The sequence below is a fragment of the Takifugu rubripes genome, chromosome 2, assembly GCF_901000725.2.
Source record: "Takifugu rubripes chromosome 2, fTakRub1.2, whole genome shotgun sequence".
NCBI classification, from domain to species: domain Eukaryota; kingdom Metazoa; phylum Chordata; class Actinopteri; order Tetraodontiformes; family Tetraodontidae; genus Takifugu; species Takifugu rubripes.
In genome coordinates this window covers 4,070,835-4,091,468 of record NC_042286.1, presented here as the reverse complement: position 1 = coordinate 4,091,468, position 20,634 = coordinate 4,070,835, and the positions used below count along the sequence as shown (strand labels likewise).

Below are 20,634 nucleotides of genomic sequence, written 5' to 3'. Positions count from 1 at the left end.
TCACTGTCCTGTCTCCCCGTTTGATTATCATTAACTGTGCAACATATAATCCAGTTAAGATCCAGTAGACTCTGACTTTTTTTTTTCTCTTCGTTTAATTGTATTAACTTGGCTTCAGTTTTGCACAAAACCACAAGAACCAGAATAAAGATAGTCATTGGTTCTTTATTGTTAAATCAGGCAACTAATCCCTCATGCTCACATGTAGAATCCTCCTCCTTCCTCTCTAGGATAATGAGCTGTTCTGCAGTGATAACAGTGATATGCCCGTTGTCAAGAATGCAACAGTGTGGGTCCGTTTCACCGAGTATGGATTTGTGCCTTTTAAATTTAATTTATGTGTTTTGGTATTATGGTGTGATAAAAGATTTGATTGCTGTGAGAGTGATTGTGATCTCTTTATGATCTCTGCACACAGTTCAGTCTCTATTTCTGTGCCCTTGTCTGTTTTTGTTTTCAGTAATTTTTTCTGCAGACCGTTTCAGGTGCAAGTCTCCTCAAAGGCATGGATGACACTGTCGTATCCAGGAGGTGGAGTCGGTGAGGTCAAGAATCCCTTTAGTCCATTATTGCCCAGCCAAAAGGAATGCCTCTTGTTTGGCACCAGGGATTCTGATTCAGATGCGTTTGAAGCCGCTGTGTCCTCAGCCATGTTGATCTGAGTGTCCTCTCCCATGTCCAGGGGCGCCCTGCTCCTCTTGGACGCGGGACGAAAAGTGGAGGTCTCGAGGTTTGGCTTACTCCCCAGAGGGCCCACCGGCTCCAAGGAAGGCTGACGGTACACATTCAGAAAGGTGCTCCTGTACAGACCTATTTGCCCTCCCAAGGGGCTGTTTGTTTGTGGGGTGCGAGACCTTTTTCTGGAGCGCCTGGTGATCATGGCGCTGGCCTTGCGCCTGGATACCCAGGTCAGGAGAATGTAGACCAAAGCACCAAGCAGCAGACCCACAAGAATAGAGAGACAGAAGGCTAGAATCATATCTCCTGCCAAAGAAAAAGAATCATTGCAGATAATTAAGACAAGGGGGTCTTACTGGAACATGTTTAGTACTGTAGAAGCAGAAATAATGACTTCTCTGGGGTGACTGTTTCTCTAGATGGTTGCTATAAAATACATCTCTTACAGTACAGTATGTGCTACAGATGTTCAAGTATTCTTTATATTGATTTTTTTTATTTTTATTGCTGGACCTACACCAGGAATGTTATATAAAACCTTACGTCATATCTGGGTGTGATTTATTGTTCTAAAACACAGGCAATGATGAATTATGTGATTATAATAACATAATGTGCTACAAACTAATCTGTTTCTAATGAAAAAGCTGTTCAAGACATATGGGAATGCACATATCTTAAAAGATTCATAACCCCCCCCATTTTTCGTAGATGTAAACCAACTTTAAGATTTTAAAAAACAAAGTGGGCAATTATTGCTGCAACTCATTTTTGACGTATAAGCTCAAATTCAAAAGCAGCAGCAGACATAAAACTTGTTAATTTGTAGTATAAGAGAATTATGAATTGCTTTTTATGCCTTTCCCCACCAAACTGAATAGATAATCTGTTATTTTGTAAGTTGAAAGGCTCTCAAAAATTGATTGTACAGTTACGTAACACACTGATTGGTCATCATTTCTTTTGTAAATAGTTCTTTGCCATAAACTAATAAATAGACACACTCACCGAGATTGAATGATTTTAGTATCTCCATCAACAGATGTGTATCATTTTGAGCCATAATTCCAACATTAACTGAAGTTAATTCCACACAGTCTTCCAGCACATAGACAGACTGAAGGTTTTCCCTGAGAGGCTTCTCGCTTTCTTCCACTGTGTTTGCTATGGAGGAAACTTTTCTGTCATGCTTCCTTCCCTCTGGCTTTAAAATTAGCTGCTATGTTGCTTATCTGTGTTAAACATAACACTGGGAAACAGGGTTGTTTCCTTTGCATCATTTCCTCACGATCAATACATTGCAACAATAGCTACATTTGCTCAAGTTCCGGCAAAAAAGTAGTACATATTAAAAATATAACTCTTCATTTGATTGAAATGGCAGCAGCTTTTGTATCTTGAAAAACTCAAGACAGGCAAACCCAAGATATAAACTTCTTCTGGAGGGTCTGTATAATGTCAAGCAGGCTGTGCTGGGACATCCTTCAATTGTTACCTTGTTCCCTCTTCACTTAAGCCCACAGACAAAACCATTTGCTAGCAAGGCGAATACCAAACCATTTCTTACCAAGTCATTCAAATGTAATTGATATGCTAAATATACATATTCATATACTAAATATGTATTTTAGTGGTGGTTAATGTCATTGTATTCGAAGGAAAATTCTGTTGAAAAATGAAGTAATAACAGACATGTCCAGCAGGTGGCACTTCAGCAAAGACATTTCTGTGGCTCAATTCCCACTCGAAATGGATGGTACGATACCCTCTCTCTCTCTCTCTCTCTCTCTCCCTCTCTCTCTCTCGAATTTATTTTATATTTTTAATTTTTTGGATTTTCAGAACTAATTGTAAGAAAAAGTAGAAAAATGCAAATCTAGGGACAGTGAGGTTTTTTGCTGTTTGTCGAAAGTAATAATAATATTCTGCAGCTCAACGTGACCAAGACGAAGGAGATGGTGGTGGATTTCAGAAAAAGCAAGTCCCCACCCTCCCCAGTCTGCATCAGTGGGAAGGACGTGGAAATAGTCCCATCTTACAGGTTCCTGGGTGTTCAGCTGGACAATAAACTGGAGTGGTCCACAAACACCGATGCTGTCTACAAGAAGGCCATGAGCAGACTCTATTTCCTCAGGAGACTCAGGTCCTTCAGTGTTTGCAGCAGGATGCTCCAGATGTTCTACCAGTCTGTCATGGCTAGCACCATCTTCTTTGCTGCAGTGTGCTGGGGTGCAGGCATTAAAGCAAAGGATGCCAACAGACTCAACAAACTCATCAAAAAGGCAGGGTCTGTTGTTGGCTGTAGACTTGATAACTTGGACGAGGTGGTGAGGGACAGGATGGTGTTGAAACTGCGGACAATCATGGACAGTCCCTCCCACCCCCTCCATAACACAGTGGACAAACTGAGGAGCAGCTTCAGCAACAGACTCCTGCAGCCTCGCTGCTCCAAGGAACGGTACAGGAAGTCATTCCTGCCGTCCGCCATTAAACTGTACAATTCACTCAAACCAACTCAACAATAATTGTGTAATGTTTATGTTGTAATTTTATTTCTAATTTATTCTATATTTATGTATATATGCTTATAATATGTATATATTATATTATGTATATATTATATATATGCTTATAATATATGCTGTATATATGCTTATAACATTCTAATCTATCTGTATTTATTTTTTTCTGTCTCTTTACTCTGCATTCGCTGCTACTATAATTCAATTTCCCCACGGGGATGAATAAAGTCCATCTTAATCTTAATCTTAATCTTAATCTTAATAATAATAATAATAACAACAGCAACAACATAGACTTAGATTATTTTAAGTCTCTTGTGAGTCGATAACCTATGACATAGCTGGCAAGCATCGCAAAATCAAACCTGAACTCAAAGATGCTTTAAATTCTTGTCTAAGTAGCAAATAAAGGGACCTTTATGTTTCTAAATAGAAAATTGGCAGAACAGGAAACAGTCTGCTCACTTCCGCCCCTGACACCGCCTCCCTCGGTTACAAACCTCAACACGCGCCAGCGAATCTCCCGTTACCAATGGCAACAAGAGAACACACGGAACGCTGTTACGTGACATGATTATGGTCTCGTCTAAGTGGTAAGGTGAAATGCCAGAAGTCATCCGAAGTTTTTGATGTCTGACTTAAGGTTTGAGTGTTTCGCAGCGCAGGAGTTAATTTTAAAAGAGTTTGCGGTGTTTAGAATAACTTCCTGTCAGCCACGGTGGTGTTAGTAACGCCCTGCTTGCACCCTATTCACATGTCTGTAGGCATCCTTTGTGTGGTGCGTTCAAACCATACGCAAATATCACCTTATCTTTTGTTTAACCTTATATGCTTATATAATGGTCGGAAATAATTGGTTAAAGCTGGATAGCGTCCTCTATACACCTTGTATACACCTATACATAGTACAGAGGGTGTATACAATATACATAACAGAATATATAATATTCAGTGTGTGCTATTGGGCATTATGTTTGTTGTGCAACATAATGGCATCAAAGTATGTTATTTTCACAAAAAGTAGTGTCACTAAATATTTGTTTATTTGATAAGGATAGATAGTTGGTGAGAGCAAATAAAGCCACACATGTCTTGCAGGTATCATCATATTTGCCCATTGAAATGCTGTAGATGGTATGATAGCATGTTATTCATCACAAAGGCAGTATTTTTCCACATGGCAAGCACAGTTGTGTGTGAAAATTGGATCGTAATATCTTCTGCTGTAGTCTTTGGAGTTTGCTAAAAATGATGACATAAAATAGAAATAGCTGTCATAAATATAGCTCTTTAAACAGGAAGTAGATCATGAGATATTTCAGCAAGATTAAAAATTTCTTTGGGTTGAAGGTCACAAATATGAGTTCAGTAAAGTTATAGAGGAATCGATTGTGAAGAGACAATAGTCAACGCTGACACATAAACCCTTTAAAACTGTTCAGATTAGGAAAAGAAGTAAACATATTAGAAATGTGAGGCCTTAATTAAGAAACTATCACCGATGTTTTGCAGGCATAGACTGGATGAAGCACTCCCACTGGACATTAAAACCTGCTTGTCCTTGCATGCAACCTGAGATTCAGTTGGACTGGTTCCTGCAGTGAAATTAGGAGAGAGCTGAGTAGGAGTGGCAGAGGGGATGTCCCGTCCAGGACAGTTGTGAAGGATCTTCTGCACATCAGTAATCCACCTTTGTCATCTGCGCTGCAGCGGAACAACATGGCTTCTCGGAGGCCTTTGGACATTGCTAATGTGATGCAAAAGCTCCAGGGTGAGTGCTATTCTTTTTTTATAGCTGGGTTCCAAATAAATCATCCTCTCCTCTGCGGTAGCACAGTTTTTTGTGCTGATTCAGTGCCTGGGCTCCTTGCCCAGCTGAAGTTTGCAAGGCAGGATGTGTGAATGTGCATGTGGGCACATAGGTGAGCTTCGGTTTGAGAAAATATATCATTTCAATCAAACAGTTGCACATATTACTTTGTAAAATTCTCACAGTCAGAGTCCTTGTTTATGTTACGCTCGAGAGGACTGGCGGTCAAGTGTGGCGGAACCCCAAAGAAGGCAGACAGACACGGGAATTAAAAAAGTAAACTCTGAAGGTTTAATGAAGCAAAAAAACCAGGAGGGAAGAAACAAAATGAGAGAGGCCGAGACAAACTATAGGTGCGTAATGCGGCAGACGAACCAAGTTCGAGATCCAGGGGCGAGAGTCTGTGGGAGAGTCCAAGTGTCCAGAGGATAGGAGAAATCCGTCCGAGGAAGGGGAAGAGGAAGAGGTCAGAGGAAGAGGGGCTAGGAAGGTTGCAGAGGAGTCTCTGGAAGACGCAGGGAGTCGCTGGGGAGCCTGGAGAGATGCTGGGTCCACGGGACGTGTTGCCAAAAACATCAGTAAGATCAAGCACTGGCCTGAGTGCATAGGGGCCTTTTATGGGTGCAGAGTCGTTTGGGCGGATTGGGTGCAGCTGCAGGAGAGGGCCCAGGTGGTGGTGGTTGAGCTGATTGCCCAGGAGGAGGTGGGGCCAGAGTAGGAGTCACAACAGTACCCCCCCCCTTACGGGAGGCACCGGACGACCGCCCAGGAGCATCCGGGTGCTCCCGGTAGAAGTCTTCGAGGAGGGAGGGGTCAGCGAGATAGGATGGGGGCACCCAGCTCCGGTCTTCGGGGCCGTAACCCACCCAATCCACCAGGTACTGGAAGCCCCTTCCCCGTCGGCGGACCGCCAGCAGCTTGTTAACGCTCCACACCGGCTCTCCGTCCGACAGGACCTGTGGGGGAGGTGGAGTCGGAGCAGGAGGGGACAGGGGGCTGGTGGAGAAGGGTTTAATGAGCGAGACGTGGAAGACCGGGTGGACCTTGAGGGCGGCAGGGAGATCCAAACGGACTGCAGAGGGGTTGACGATGCTGCAGATGGTGTATGGACCAATGTAGCGGGGGTTCAGCTTTCTGGAGGAAGTCTGCGAGGTCTGGAGGGGCAGGTCCCGGGCCAACAGCCAGACCTTCTGGCCAGGCCGGTAAGCAGGGGCCGGCCTCCTTCGCCGGTTGGCCGAACGCCGGGACTGCTCAGTGGCCCGCAAGATGGCTTTGCGGGCAGTCTTCCAGATGCGCCTACATCGGCGGAGATGGGCCCTGGTAGACGGCACTGCGATCTCCAGCTCCTGCTGGGGGAACAGAGGGGGTTGGTAGCCCAGGAAACATTGAAAGGGGGACATACCAGTAGCAGAGCTCTCCATGGCGTTGAGGGAGTATTCCACCCACGGCAGGAACTTGGACCAGGAGGCAGGATTGCTGGTGGTCACGCAGCGCAGGGCCGCCTCCAAAGCCTGGTTGGCCCGTTCGGCTTGTCCGTTGGACTGGGGGTGGTACCCAGAGGACAGGCTGACCGTGGCCCCAATCCCCTTGCAGAAGGCCTGCCACACCCTAGAAGTGAATTGGGGGCCACGGTCAGAGACCACGTCAAGGGGGATCCCATGGAGACGTACCACGTGGGAGACCAGGAGTTCAGCTGTTTCTGCAGCAGAAGGGAGTTTGGGGAGGGCGACAAAGTGGACCCCCTTGGAGAAGCGGTCCACAATGGTCAGGATGGTGTCGTTCCCCTGCGAGACGGGGAGGCCCGTCACAAAATCCAGGGCTACGTGAGACCAGGGTCGACTGGGGACGGGAAGGGGGTGCAGAAGGCCTGCTGGCGAGCGATGGGAGGCCTTGCTGCGGGCACAGACCGTGCAGGCGCCCACAAACTCCCGAACATCCTCTTGGAGGTTGGGCCACCAGAAGCGCCGCTGCACAAACTCCGCCGTCCGACGCACGCCCGGATGGCAGGCGAAACAACTGGAGTGGCCCCACTCTAGCACCTGCGGCCGGACGGAGGAAGGCACGAACATTCGGCCCTGAGGCCCGTTCCCAGGATCTGGCTCGTCTCTCTGGGCTTGCTCGACGGCCGTCTCGATCGGCCAGGAGATGACCCCTATGACCCGGGCCGGGGGAACGATGGTGTCAGGGTCCCTGGGGGCGCCGGGGAATTCCTCCGGAAACTGGCGGGAGAGGGCATCAGCCCGGATATTCTTGGAACCAGGACGGAAAGTGAGGGTGAAATCAAACCGACTGAAGAAGAGAGCCCAGCGGCCCTGTCTGGGATTGAGTCTCTTGGCCGTTCTCACATAGGTCAAGTTCTTATGGTCCGACCACACAAGGAACGGGTGCTTTGCTCCCTCCAGCCAGTGTCTCCACTCCACCAAGGCTCCATAGACCGCCAGAAGTTCCCTGTTGCCCACATCGTAATTTCGTTCAGCCGGATCAAAACGGCGGGAAAAGTAGGCACATGGGTGAATCTTCTGGTCTGCCTCGGACCGCTGGGAGAGGACTGCCCCGATGCCCGCGTCCGAAGCATCGACCTCGACGATGAACTGCCGAGCGGGGTCTGGATGGGCGAGCACCGGAGCCGTCGTGAACCTGTCCTTGAGGGCCGAGAAGGCGGTCTCAGCCTCCGGTGTCCAGGCGAAAGGGCGCGAGGTGGAGGTGAGAGCGGAGAGAGGGGCAGCCACTTGACTGAACCCTTTGATGAACCGCCGGATGAACCCGGCGAACCCAAGGAACCGGCGAAGCTGAGTGCGGTCGGTGGGGCGTGGCCACTCCACCACAGCCTGGATCTTGGCCGGATCTGCGCGCACCCGCCCCTCCTCCACGATGTAGCCGAGGTACCCCACTGAGGCGGAGTGGAAGACGCACTTCTCGGCTTTGATGAATAGTCGGTTCTCCAAAAGCCGTTGTAGGACCAGGCGAACATGCTGGTGGTGCTCCTCCATGGTGCGGGAGAAGATCAAGATGTCGTCCAAGTAGACCACCACAAAGACGTTGATCATGTCCCGGAGCACATCGTTGACCAACTCCTGGAAGACGGCAGGGGCGTTGGAGAGGCCGAAGGGCATGACCAGGTATTCGAAGTGCCCGAGGTGTGTGTTGAAGGCGGTCTTCCATTCGTCCCCTTTCCTGATCCGCACCAAGTGGTAAGCGTTGCGGAGGTCTAACTTAGTGAACACCCGGGCATGAGTGAGAGGCTCGAACGTGGAACTCATAAGGGGAAGAGGGTACTTGTTCTTAACGGTGATGTTGTTAAGTTTGCGGAAGTCGATGCAGGGCCTCAGGCCGCCATCCTTCTTGGCTACAAAGAAGAAACCTGCAGCTAAGGGGGATGACGATGGTCTTATGATCCCAGAGGCAAGGGATTCAGTGATGTAGTTGCGCATCACCTCCTTCTCTGGGATGGAGAGATTGTAAAGTCGACCCGTGGGGTAGGGAGCCCCGGGGAGGAGGTCGATGGGGCAATCATAGGGCCGGTGAGGGGGAAGGGACAGAGCATTGTCCTTACTGAACACTGGGGCTAAATCATTGTAGATAGGGGGAACACCAGTGAGATCCGGGGGAGTGAGCGCGGGCCTGGGATTACTGGATGGAGAGGGGGCGGAGCGAAGGCAGTTGGCGTGACAGGCCACGCTCCACCCCAGGATCCGACCCGAAGTCCATGAGATGTGGGGGTCGTGCCTTTCCAACCACGGTCTTCCTAACACGAGTGGAGCGGTGGGGGCGTGCAAAACCAGGAAAGGTGTACTCTCTATGTGATTACCCGAGAGTGTTAGGGTGAGTGGGATGGTGCGATGCGTGATGTTACCCAGAGAGCGGCCATCGATCGCCTGGGAGGACAGGGAGCGATCGAGAGGAACCAGGGGAATGCCAGCTTGACGCGCGAGAGAAAAGTCCATCAGGGACTCATCAGCCCCAGAGTCAATGAGAACACTCACTGGAATAGACTCCTTATCCCAGGAGAGGGTTGCGGGGAAGAGGCGGTTGTGTTGCTCGGTGGGTTGGGGAATCACAGCTCGGCTCACCAGTACTCCCCCTACTGGTGAGCAGGCCCTTTTGGTCGGATGGGGCAGGCTTGGATGAAGTGGCCGTTGTTTCCGCAGTACAGGCACAACTGGTCTCGGAGTCTTTGCTCCCGCTCCTGCCGTGAGAGACGGGACCGGCCGATCTGCATGGGTTCCTCTCCGACTCTGGGGGAGGAGTGAGCTGGGGATTGCAAGAGGATGTGAGGAGGCGGGGCGGCAGTGCTGGTAAGGGAGAAGTCAGGGACAGAGGAAGTGCGGTGGGAGAGTTGGCGGGTAGAACCGCCCGCACGTTGGGCGCGCTCCTGGCGGCGCTCCCGTAGTCGTTCATCCATCTGGAGCGAGAGGGTGATCAGCTCGTTGAGTGACGAGGGGCGGTCTCTCACAATCAGGTCCTTGATTGCCTCACTCAGGCCCCGTCGATAGACGCTACGGAGCGCGGTCTCGCCCCAGCGGCTCTCTGCAGCCAGGATGCGGAACTCAAGGGTGTACTCCGCAACTGACCGTGACCCCTGCTGGAGAGCGAGCAGACGACTCGCGGCGTCTTCACCGTAGGTGGGGTGCTCGAACACAGCCTTGAACTCCCGTCGAAAGGCGCTGTAGTCTGAGGAGAGGCGGGGGTCCAGGTCGACGGCAGCTATGGCCCAGCTCAATGCCTTGTCGGCCAGGAGGGAGGTTATAAATCCAACCTTGGCCTCGTCGGAAACAAATCTGGAGGGCTGATGGCGGAAGAGCAGCTCACATTGGTGGAGGAACCCCTTGCCCAGGTCGAAATCCCCGCCGAACACACGGGGGCTGGCAAGGTTGGGCTCGGCTCGGGGAGAAAGCGGGAGAGATGGTTCTGATGGAGCAGCCCCACCGGGGTCGCTGCCTAGCTTCTGAATAATGGAAGCCAAAACGGTTGCCATGGCGGACATCTGGTTGGAGAGGGCGGACAGGGTACTGGAGGTGGTCTGGGAGGAGCTCTGGAGCTCGGAAATCTCCCCCTGGATTGTGGGGAAGGCCTTGGTTAGCTCCGACTGAAGGGAGGAGAGCTGGGCAGAGTGGGCCTCCACTCTTCTTTCGAGGGGGGAGGGTAACGTGGGGGTCCTAGGGTCGCCCGGCTGCCCCGGGGTTCCACCTTGACTCATCTTGGCTTGATCTTTCTGTTACGCTCGAGAGGACTGGCGGTCAAGTGTGGCGGAACCCCAAAGAAGGCAGACAGACACGGGAATTAAAAAAGTAAACTCTGAAGGTTTAATGAAGCAAAAAAACCAGGAGGGAAGAAACAAAATGAGAGAGGCCGAGACAAACTATAGGTGCGTAATGCGGCAGACGAACCAAGTTCGAGATCCAGGGGCGAGAGTCTGTGGGAGAGTCCAAGTGTCCAGAGGATAGGAGAAATCCGTCCGAGGAAGGGGAAGAGGAAGAGGTCAGAGGAAGAGGGGCTAGGAAGGTTGCAGAGGAGTCTCTGGAAGACGCAGGGAGTCGCTGGGGAGCCTGGAGAGATGCTGGGTCCACGGGACGTGTTGCCAAAAACATCAGTAAGATCAAGCACTGGCCTGAGTGCATAGGGGCCTTTTATGGGTGCAGAGTCGTTTGGGCGGATTGGGTGCAGCTGCAGGAGAGGGCCCAGGTGGTGGTGGTTGAGCTGATTGCCCAGGAGGAGGTGGGGCCAGAGTAGGAGTCACAACAGTTTAGCTGCTTTTGTGCATTTCTTTCAGCCATACTTTAAATTCTTTGTGAATGCATGTAATTTATTTTTGCATTATGATTTCTTGGGAGACAAAACACAGCTATGGCTTTAGGAATGCACCGAGTGAAGCAAAAATCTGACACCCTTTCTGCCCTTGACAAGAGATCAATAGCTGAGGTACCTGAGTCCGCTTCTGCTGTAAAGAAAGTGGGGCTTTACGTTACATGAATCTCCTTGATAATAATATCCAAATAAAGAATCATAGAGATGCCTCCAATGCTCTCCCAGGATTCTTTTTTTATATTATGGCTTGTTACCATAGCGACTGTTGTGAAATATCAGTTGTGGTTATGCCCACGCTGCCTTGCGCTGAAGTTTCAGCTTCCTCTGTACTTTGAAATATCTTTAACCCACTTCTTATTTTTATCTATCTATCTATCTATCTATCTATCTATCTATCTATCTATCTATCTATCTATCTATCTATCTATCTATCTATCTATCTATCTATCTATCTATCTATCTATCTATCTATCTATCTATCTATCTATCTATCTATCTATCTATCTATCTATCTATCTATCTGCCTAAATGCCTAAATCCAACAAAAGCATCAGAAACTTTGATGCTGTTTCAAGAACTCCCATATGAGCCTGAGATGAAGAGTGCCAGCAACGGTTATAAATGTTCACATCAGGAAGTGGAATTTTGTATCAGGTCTCATCTGGAAAATAATAAAGTGCCCCTGGCTTTCAGGGATCTGTAGACAGCAAATAAGATAGTAGTCCGGACTGGTTTTGACTGATAATCTAACAAAGCTGCTTGTCATCAAAACACTAATGTAGTTGTTTTTCCGACATGAGTAACGGTCCATCTGGGCTGCTGAATTATTGACACCAGCAAATATGTTGTCATGTGAATCACCCAAGAACCGATTTGTAAAGAAGCATCCATAGCTAATACTAATCTAACCGGAAATTATTTGCGTCTGCATGTTTCTTGGTACTACTTCAGTGTAAGTCTGTTTGCTTTCATTACCATGACTCCCTAGTGTAGCAACACTTTGTGGCCTCAAATGCTCTCAGGGTACAATTCATGTCATGCAAGAGTGTGCACGACAAATGCTGTCATCTGCTGGGCTCTAGTGGGTTTCTTGCTAACAGAATCTCTAAAAGAGGATGTGAAACCCGACAGGGAAGCCTCATGCAGTTTAAAATGCTCTTGTTTAAAAGGTCACTTTAGAAATCTGAACCATGCAATACTAAAAAATATATGAAGCCACCTCTGATACCGTCACACATTGCTACAGTTCTGGTCTAATTGGCCATTAAAGAAAACCACTGTGGCAGTGTGGCTACCCATTCATTAAGAGTGCGGTAAAGCAACATGGTGTTGTCAGCTGGTAGAGATACGGCACCACTACAGTGTCACTAACAGCTGCCATAGACATATAACCATCATAGTGACTTCATTCCATGAACTGAACATCTAATTCCCGAGACTGTTCATATTTTCTTAATTATTACACATGCCAAATAAGCTACGACTCACTATTTTTAATATTTGTGGCCTGTTTTCATTTGTTCTGTTTGCTTTGGACCATCCATCTGCTACAGCTTTCCTTGCTTCAGACCATTACCATCATGTTGCTTTGTTCATTAGGAAACTGTGGATCATATATCCTCAGGCATCCATGTCCGGCTTGATTAGTGTTTTTGCTAAAGTTGAGCTAGTCTCCTCTAAATGGAAAAACAGCAGGGTAAGTGGGCTCTTACAGCGCTCCCAGGTGACTAACAGGCCGATGGAGCCGAGCACCTTCTGCAGAGTGTTTCCTGAGGTATCATCTGTCCTAAGATCACCTCAAGTACTCATGTGAGTAACAGTTGATTTAATGTTTTGTTGCCCTGTGTGATCCTGATGCTTGGGTTGTCATCTTTTAATAGCCACTTAGCTAATGCTACATCAAGCTTAATTAAATCAGCTGTCTCAGACGTGATGACTTAATGATGGGGAACTGCTTATGTAATGATTTTATGCTTGTCTGTATTTAGATTTGATGGTCACATGTACTGTATTTCACAGCTGAACAAGCTGATTTCAGGACTCTGGACAGCTCCTGTGTTTACCAAGTTTAGGTTTAGATAGAATAACAAGACACTTTTGCAAAAGTGGACAGTAGGCTACCAACCTATTTGTAGCTTTATTTAACAGTCCACATTTGAGGATGAACCAAACTCACTTGGAAAAAGTTTACATATACAGCAAATAGTGGTGTTTCAGTACCAGATCTAAGTGCAGCTGTTGGCATGAGTGCAAACACATTACTTCCTTTGCAGAGGCACAATTTCCTGAGTTGGAAACAACCAAGACTAAAACTGTTAAGTGCAAGCCCATAAGACACTATACAGAAAGGAGAGCAGATGTAAAGTGTTCTTAGCTTGTGTTATCTACTTGTCTTATGAATTTGAAAAAGATGTTCAGCTAAACTTTATTTAAAAGCAGAGTGTACTTCAGTGTACTTGATGCTAGTGTGACGGCTTCTGGTTTGCAGTGTTAGTCTAAATGAAAGAAAATTGACTTTCTTTTCACTCAAATAGCTTTTCTGGGCCAGGTCCACAAGCAGTCTTTAGAGGAATAATAATAGAAGGTCAGACCTATTTTTAGTGTATCAGGAAAGCTTTTAACATGTCGCTGGTTTTGAAAGAATAAAGGGACGTTCCTGCAGGAGGCGATAAGCTAATTGGCTACTATACTTTCTTTTGCATTTTCTATTGAAAGGTGTTGAGTAACAGGAGAAAAAAGAATAGACCAAGCTGAAGTGGCCAAAAATGGATATGAAATTGAATTGGGGTGAAACTGTGTGGTGGGAATCCCGAGGTGGGTGTGTCTGCTTTGTCATGACAATAGCATTGACACCGTGAGAGAGCAGCTGGTAGACATCATTCACTAGCCTTGCCATTAATTATTAAAATTTGCTCTGTGTTGTGCTGCGTGCAACAGTCTTTTAATTTTACTCTGGGCTTTCCAATCAATGGGTCTACAGGGAGAACAGTTTACGTATTTTAAAAATCCAAATAAACAGAAAATCCAAAAGGATTATCTAATACATGCACTGTAATGCCTTGAACTGGTTTGTCTCATGGAAGATTAGACCAGTCTCATAGTAAACACAGACCCCCCCCATACATCTAAATCAGGATAATGCAGCCAGGGCTGTGACGTCACCACCCCCAGTGTTCTGATTGGTGGAATGGTGCTTCTAGCTCATGTCTCCCCAGCCTCCCACTGCACGATGATACAGCGGAGCTGTGCAGTGGGAGGGGGGCTGTGCACATCCACACAGGCATGGCTTCTCTGGCTGGGAAAAACACAGGAAGATTGAAATATGGAACTGTAAATTACCCAGTCTGCTAGACATTTTCCTCTACTGTGTGTATGTGTGTGTGTGCATGTGTGTGTTTGAGTGAATCAGTGTGTGAGCATGTCAGGGAGGAGGGGACGTTTTCATCAAAGCCTCCAGCAGCTTTTGCCTTCACCGGGGAAACCAGGCAGCCAAATCTGTTTTGCTTCCTGCTGGAAATAGGAGGGGAAAGGAACAGTTGTGTGTTTTTCCACGATGGATCCTATCATCACGTGTTAGCATGTATGTACGGAGGGACTCATGAAAAGCAAAGGACGGCAGCTGGAGAGTGGGTTGTAGAATGGCTCACTACAAGGATGGATCTGTCAGGAAGACTTCTTTAAATCTAGTGACGGGATTCTTTCAGTATCTACGTGGTAAGAAGGGCAACAGCAGCCGCCGTCTCACATTGATTACTATTCTGGGATGTTAATAACACACGTTAATGATTTGTAGGTGAAGCCCTGCTATATGGAGGAGCAAACTATGCAGTAATCCTATGCAGCTGTACATGTGTTGCATCTGTGTATGTGTTTGTGTGCGTTGGTACGTGTGTATTCTGCTTCAGTGGGCATCCCCTATGCATCAGTGATGAAACATTTGCCTGTGGGTCGGTGTAGCGTCTTTGCTCACTCTACAGTGTTGCCATTGCTTCCTTAAACATGTGACCTTTGCATATATCCCTACGAGTGGATGTTTAAAAATGGCCACTGTATGCAGTGTGGAGCTTTAGCTTGCCGGCATGCATGGCAAGTTTTTTGAAGTCCTTGACGCACACAATAGCCCAAAGAGGACAAAGAATTCACTTATTTTGTGAAACGTGCTGCATAATTCATGAGGCATTGTGGGGCCATAATAGACCACATAAAAGGAGGGGGGGGGTGCGACAGGGAGAATAATGCACGTTTTTGCTGAACACAGAGGTGACTTGTGAGATGTGCTGGCAGAAATTTTACGTTTGCTCGTTCTCTTGTTTGCCTTTATGACGTTGTCACATTGCTCGTGCTCTCCAAGCTGACACAGAACTTTCCAATATGCTTGATGCGGTGTTGCTGCAGAGGCAACGCTAAGCAGACAGGAAGAGTCCAGTAAACACTTCACTGTGGGGTTTATGCTCCTGTAGTTGCTAAAAGCATCACCATATCCATAAAATCAAATAGCAGTCTTAATCTGCAAGAGCAAATATCTGATAATGATCATGCGCTCCTCCAATCCAGCCTTTTATTATTGTATGCTAACATTCAGTTATAAAAGGACCTGGTTGTTATCATTTATTTACACAATCTGTGGTATTCATTTTCAGGTGAGCAAGAGGCGGTTCAGAAGAGAACCTTTACAAAATGGATCAACTCCCATCTAGCAAAGGTAAGCCTTCGTGTACATCATAAATCATTTGACAGGTTTTGCAGGCTGTAGGAGTTTAGGCAGTCATAAAGGACACATGCGTAGAATAAAAGTGCCATTGCAGCATCATCCAGTGAGTTGGATGCTAGAGATTTCCACGCCCATTAAATGTTTAGAATATTTTATTTGCTCCTTATGATGTGGATTCTCCTTTGTCGGTGATGTTTCCGGCAAGAAAACTGTCACAAATCTGGCTGCAAGAGGAACTGTGCTAAGAAATATGAACAAGATGGAGCCCTAATAATTCTGTTTGTTGAACTTTATCTAGTTATGTGTGGCTGATTGACCAGTTTATCTTGTTAAGGCGGTATGTGAAACTGGATCATGTTAAATGGAAAAATGTTTGTGTTTTTACAGAGATGTCATGTGTCATCCCTGGATCGACTTGTCTGAATTCTTTAAGCAGATTGTTATTTTTTATAAATCACTGTATTTTGGAATTCACACCACATTTTGTGTGACACAAATGAAACTAAATGACTGGTCTGACCACATTGGGACGTTATCTAGGTTTAAACTTCCTCCAGTCGTCTCCCTTTGACTTTGGCCTTTGTGTGCCTTTTCCCCTTGGTGGTGTTACTGTGCACTTTTGAATTTTCCACTGATATGAGGGAGTCATGTGGCTCAGTTTCCAGGGTGGGATTGATTTCTTAGTTGGGACAGCTATTTTTTCCATGGTGGTAGACTTTCTGTGCTTTAAAATCTATTTAAAGCTGACCGAGCTATACAGATTATAAGAGCATACATGTTATTTTATGAAGTTATATCAATAATTACAAAATAGCTGCTCATGTAAGTATTTACATGAAAGTCTCCAGTATGTTATTTTGTGTAGCTTGTTACAATATAACAGGCCTGCATGTTCATTTCCATTTTCTTTGCCCCAAATATGCATTCAACTGCATCCTGTCATGGAATATGCTGAGCTGTGAATTGACCTGTATATGGTGCCAAATAAAGAAATTCCTTTTAATTGAAGCTGAATAAAGACACATCTGTTTCATGCATATTGCACTTTTCTACTCATTAGGTTATACTGGTGTTTGTCTTCGGGATTTCCTGACAGGACCTTGTTAGGTTTGAGAGAGAACATTGCCTCAGAACTGGGCACTAAGCCACTCCTGAGGAATAGGCACCATCTTGTCAGCTGCAGGGAGGCTCTGTGGTCGTCGCTAACAAGCCTGTTTCTCACAAACAACATTTGCGTTCTCTTCATTCTAGGCAATTTACTGGAATATCAGTAGCATTTCAGGGTATACATTTTTAAAAAAAGCAAAACAACTTTCATTTGTGTTTTTTCTTCCCTACAGTGCAAACCACCACTAGAGGTTAATGACTTATTTGAGGACATCAAGGATGGGGTGAAGCTCCTGGCTTTGTTAGAGGTGCTTTCGGGACAAAAACTAGTGAGTATTGCTTAATATTTCTTGTCCAGGATTAAAAAATTAACTTTATGTGAAAGTTCTTTTAACATTAGGTGCTTAAATCATCTTTTTTGCACTATGATTTTTATTTTTAGAGAAGTTGGGCACAGAAATTATACAAAACTATGTCTCCACGTACATGTGTTATTTAATAAGTATGGGTTCACTGGAATGCTTCAAAGTATTCAGCAGTAATTTACTGTCAGTTATTTTTCTTCTGTAATGATGCTTTATATATATATATATATAACCTCAACACACAGTAGACATCCCAAGTCAGCCGTAAGATAGTTTATATGCAGGATTAGCCTTTTTCAACTTCAAGCAGCTTTGAAAATCACCACTTAATTTACGTAATAAGAGCCCTGCAAATACTCCCAGGCCTCTTTTGCTGCCTTAATCTGATGCTGAATGTGGCTGGTAAAGCAGACACAATGATAAGGTTATATCATATACCATATAACGTGTTGATACCTGAGCTTTTCTGACATGGCTTTGTCTGCTCACTTCCTGTCCTCTGACATAAGCCACGTGAACAAGGCCGGCAGTTGAAGAGGATTCACTGGGTTTCCAATATCGGCACTGCACTCAAATTCCTGGAAGGCCGAAAGGTAACCATGGGGTCATAATGGGAGCATATTGCCATTCTTAACAAAAGTAACCCTCGAGTATGATTATAAATACATGAGAAAACAGTCTTTTGCTGATAAATGTTGGTGAAGCTTGTTGTGGCACATGCATGATGTTCAGTGAACTGGCTAGTAAGGGGGGGGGGGGGAAGGCTTCTTTATTACATAACCCCTTTATTAAATCCCGTGGCTCAGTAAAGCTTGCGTCCCACTTTCATTCGGCTTCTCTGAGGACTGAGACTCACAGTCACTGTTGTCATTTCTCTCCCATCATGTTTGGCAGTCTGTGTACCGAGGATCTCCGGTCAGTTACTACTAAACCTGCTGTGTGATCTGATACGCTGCACCCTCTCCATTTTCTGCATGAAGTGTACTTGCAAAGCGCTTGGAGGCTGATGTTCTGTTTATGAAACATGCCATAAGGATGCATTTTTTAAGCACTGGCCCTGAGCCCATTAAAGCTGAGCCATAAACTTGTCATCTCGCTGCAGTTCTCCACAATCTGCATTAATGCAGATATGTTTTTCTTTCTTCTGGTTTCACTGTGGCTGTGTCTGACCTTCTGGTTTTGCTGTCATAGAGCTGACCTACATCAAAAATCTTACTTTGATGACTATTAGCAAGAAAGCAAATGTCTATATCTATATGAAGTTGCGATATATTCCGTCCATTGTGACCCATTACCTTAATTGTGTTATTTGTTGTGATTTCAGATCAAACTTGTTAACATTCATGCCACTGACGTCGCAGATGGACGACCATCAATTGTCCTTGGGCTGTTATGGACCGTAATCCTTTATTTCCAGGTAAGCTGTTATCAGATGTAATAATGAACCAGCACAGGTATGTATAAGCTGTTTAGTTTTTAGCATATTTCAGTTTGAAAGCAGAGCCTATTTGATTCAAACAGCCCTATAATGGCATTGTTGTTGTTCTTTTCCTTCTAGATTGAGGAGTTAACCAGCAACCTGCCAGCACTCCAGGCTCTGTCCAACAGCAACTCCTCTGTAGAAAGTATCGCCAGCTCTGAAACAGGAAGCCCACCCATGAAGAGAAAAGTGATCAACAAGTTTCAGGGTAATGCCAAGAAGGCCCTGCTAAGATGGGTGCAGTCTACCTCAGCCAAGTATGCCCATTTTTAACCAAGCACTATGAGATGACCAGTAGCTGGACTTGAAACGCATTTTTATAACGTCAAACGCGTGTTTTTAAGGCATCATGGAATTGAGGTCAAGGACTTTGGTCCCAGTTGGCGTGATGGTGTTGCATTTCAGTCAGTGGTGCACGCCATCAGGCCAGACTTGGTTGATATGGATGTGGTACGGAGAAGGAGCAACAGGGAGAATTTGGAGGAAGCCTTTGCCCTTGCAGAAAACGAGCTGGGTATTCCTCGTCTCCTGGATCCAGAAGGTGCTCTTGACTTTTTCTTCCATTTAAAGATTAATCATAACATAACATTCTTCTGTATCTTAGATAATAAAATTGTTTCTGCTTTTATGGAGCTTAACCTTGATTTGTTAAAAACCCCAAAAGATGTAAATTAGCTATCAAACCAGACTAGAAACAAATGAGGGGCCCTTTGTTTCTCTGGGAGTTGGAAGATCTGACATTGATCTGACTTTAATTGTTGCACAAATTTCTCAGATTCTCAAATGTATGAAATGTTTGTGTTCAATCGCAGATGTGGATGTTGACAAGCCAGATGAAAAATCCATTATGACATATGTGGCACAGTTCCTCAAGCACTACCCTAACCCCCAGCAGTCTGGGCCTGACGGATATCATGATGAGGTATTTTTAAACAAATTGTATATGGTGGTGGGGTCGGATCATTTGAGAGTACCGGTAATACCAATGAAACAGTCTTTGGTGCTGGCTAAAATTGGAGATTTCACGAGAATTTAATTCACACCTGCTGCCATCATTTTATTTGTGGTATTTGTGGTTCATGCTACACAGTGGTATGCTGTATAGTTACCATGATTCAGTTTCCCATAATCAGACTCTTTCATTTTCACCATCAACATGCTTTTGTTTTTTTGCACATTAAGCTGCTTCTTGGCTCAATTCCAACTTTTGCATTGTCGGTGCCCGTACTCCAGGTGAGATCTAAGGTCGTAGCGCTGCATGTTTTGCCCTGTCTGGCTTCTCTGCTCAGCCATTTCTGTCCCCCTATGTGCATCTTTCTAAAAGTGCATCTAATGCGTGCTGTGTGTTTGCATCTCTTTGTGTGATTTGCTGCTTTCCTGGATAGTTTGGTCCTCAAGATATAGAACAAATGCTTGAGGTATGTTCCACACTATTAACAAAACTAAATTAGACACAGTCCTTCCTCTTTTGACTAATCAGTGGACACAAGTATTAGCAGTATCTTAATTTTTAACGGATTGTCTTTTTTCTAGTCGTTTTCTTTCCTTTATTTGAAGTTGTTGGGGTGTGGGTGGTCTCTCAGTCCTGTGTGAGCAATAAATCAAAAATGACTAATAGTTCAACATTTCTATGAACAGCGAGAAGAGCGAAAGATCCTGAGAGAGCTGAAAGTGTTTTTAGATCAGCTGGAGAGAGATGTTCTGAGGGCCCAGGGATCAGAAGGGAACCTTACAGATAAATATCAGGTGGGTTCAGAACCTGACTTGCAAAGTGCTTTTTTTTAACCAGCTAACATTTAATGCATATTTGTCATTGCCATTGTTTTGCAGGCATTCAAGAGCTTCAGCGTACAGTATGAAATGAAGAAAAAACAGACGGATCCATTGCTGCAGCCAGTGCACAGAGATGGCAAGCTGTCTGTGGACCAAGCACTTGTCAAACAGGCCTGGGATCGTGTGTCTGCCCGGGTAAGAGTCCTGCTTTCTGCCGCATAAAGGAGATTATTTATTAATAGGCCAACCAATGGAATCTTAATAATGACAGTTGAATCTTAAATCAATGAAGCCTTTTACATTTTTTTCATCCTGCATTCTTTGAAATGTAGAATATTTGAAAGAAAGTATAAACTTTGGGATTTTCCTTTTCAGTGGCTGCC

The 20,634-nt window shown here is 45.7% G+C and overlaps 2 protein-coding genes across 14 annotated transcripts in view; one reads left to right on the top strand and one right to left on the bottom strand.

Moving 5' to 3' along the window:
• Nucleotides 1-149: 149 nt before the first annotated feature.
• Nucleotides 150-1,910, bottom strand: myct1b (myc target 1b). Its single transcript, XM_003962260.3, has 2 exons — nt 1,687-1,910; nt 150-984 (listed from the first exon to the last, which is right to left on the bottom strand). The coding sequence occupies exons 1-2, from the start codon at nt 1,739-1,741 to the stop codon at nt 482-484; spliced, it is 558 nt and encodes a 185-aa protein (XP_003962309.1). The 5' UTR covers nt 1,742-1,910; the 3' UTR covers nt 150-481.
• Nucleotides 1,911-3,691: 1,781 nt separating this feature from the next.
• The window catches only part of syne1b (spectrin repeat containing, nuclear envelope 1b), a 63,972-nt gene continuing 47,029 nt past the window's right edge, over nt 3,692-20,634 (top strand). For 4 of the 13 annotated variants that reach the window (XM_029829085.1, XM_029829044.1, XM_029829067.1 and 1 more), the window contains exons 1-12: nt 14,033-14,529; nt 15,456-15,517; nt 16,867-16,962; nt 17,508-17,591; nt 18,323-18,415; nt 18,557-18,735; nt 18,823-19,019; nt 19,291-19,400; nt 19,661-19,711; nt 19,864-19,896; nt 20,117-20,224; nt 20,309-20,446. In XM_029829085.1, the coding sequence (XP_029684945.1) occupies nt 14,454-14,529; nt 15,456-15,517; nt 16,867-16,962; nt 17,508-17,591; nt 18,323-18,415; nt 18,557-18,735; nt 18,823-19,019; nt 19,291-19,400; nt 19,661-19,711; nt 19,864-19,896; nt 20,117-20,224; nt 20,309-20,446 (1,227 nt within the window). In that variant the 5' untranslated portion in view covers nt 14,033-14,453. Of the gene's footprint in view, nt 3,794-4,712; nt 4,972-14,031; nt 14,530-15,455; nt 15,518-16,866; nt 16,963-17,507; nt 17,592-18,322; nt 18,416-18,556; nt 18,736-18,822; nt 19,020-19,290; nt 19,401-19,660; nt 19,712-19,863; nt 19,897-20,116; nt 20,225-20,308; nt 20,447-20,634 lie in introns of those variants that run through there. The other 9 variants (XM_029829040.1, XM_029829084.1, XM_029829081.1 and 6 more) reach the window with 6 other exon arrangements.

Excerpts from the sequence above, each read along its gene's own strand:
- myct1b (XM_003962260.3), bottom strand. The coding sequence starts at position 1,741 with ATGGCTCAAAATGATACACATCTGTTGATGGAGATACTAAAATCATTC. Across the intron at positions 985-1,686 it reads ACTAAAATCATTCAATCTCG|GAGATATGATTCTAGCCTTC; the intron begins GTGAGTGTGTCT and ends TTTCTTTGGCAG.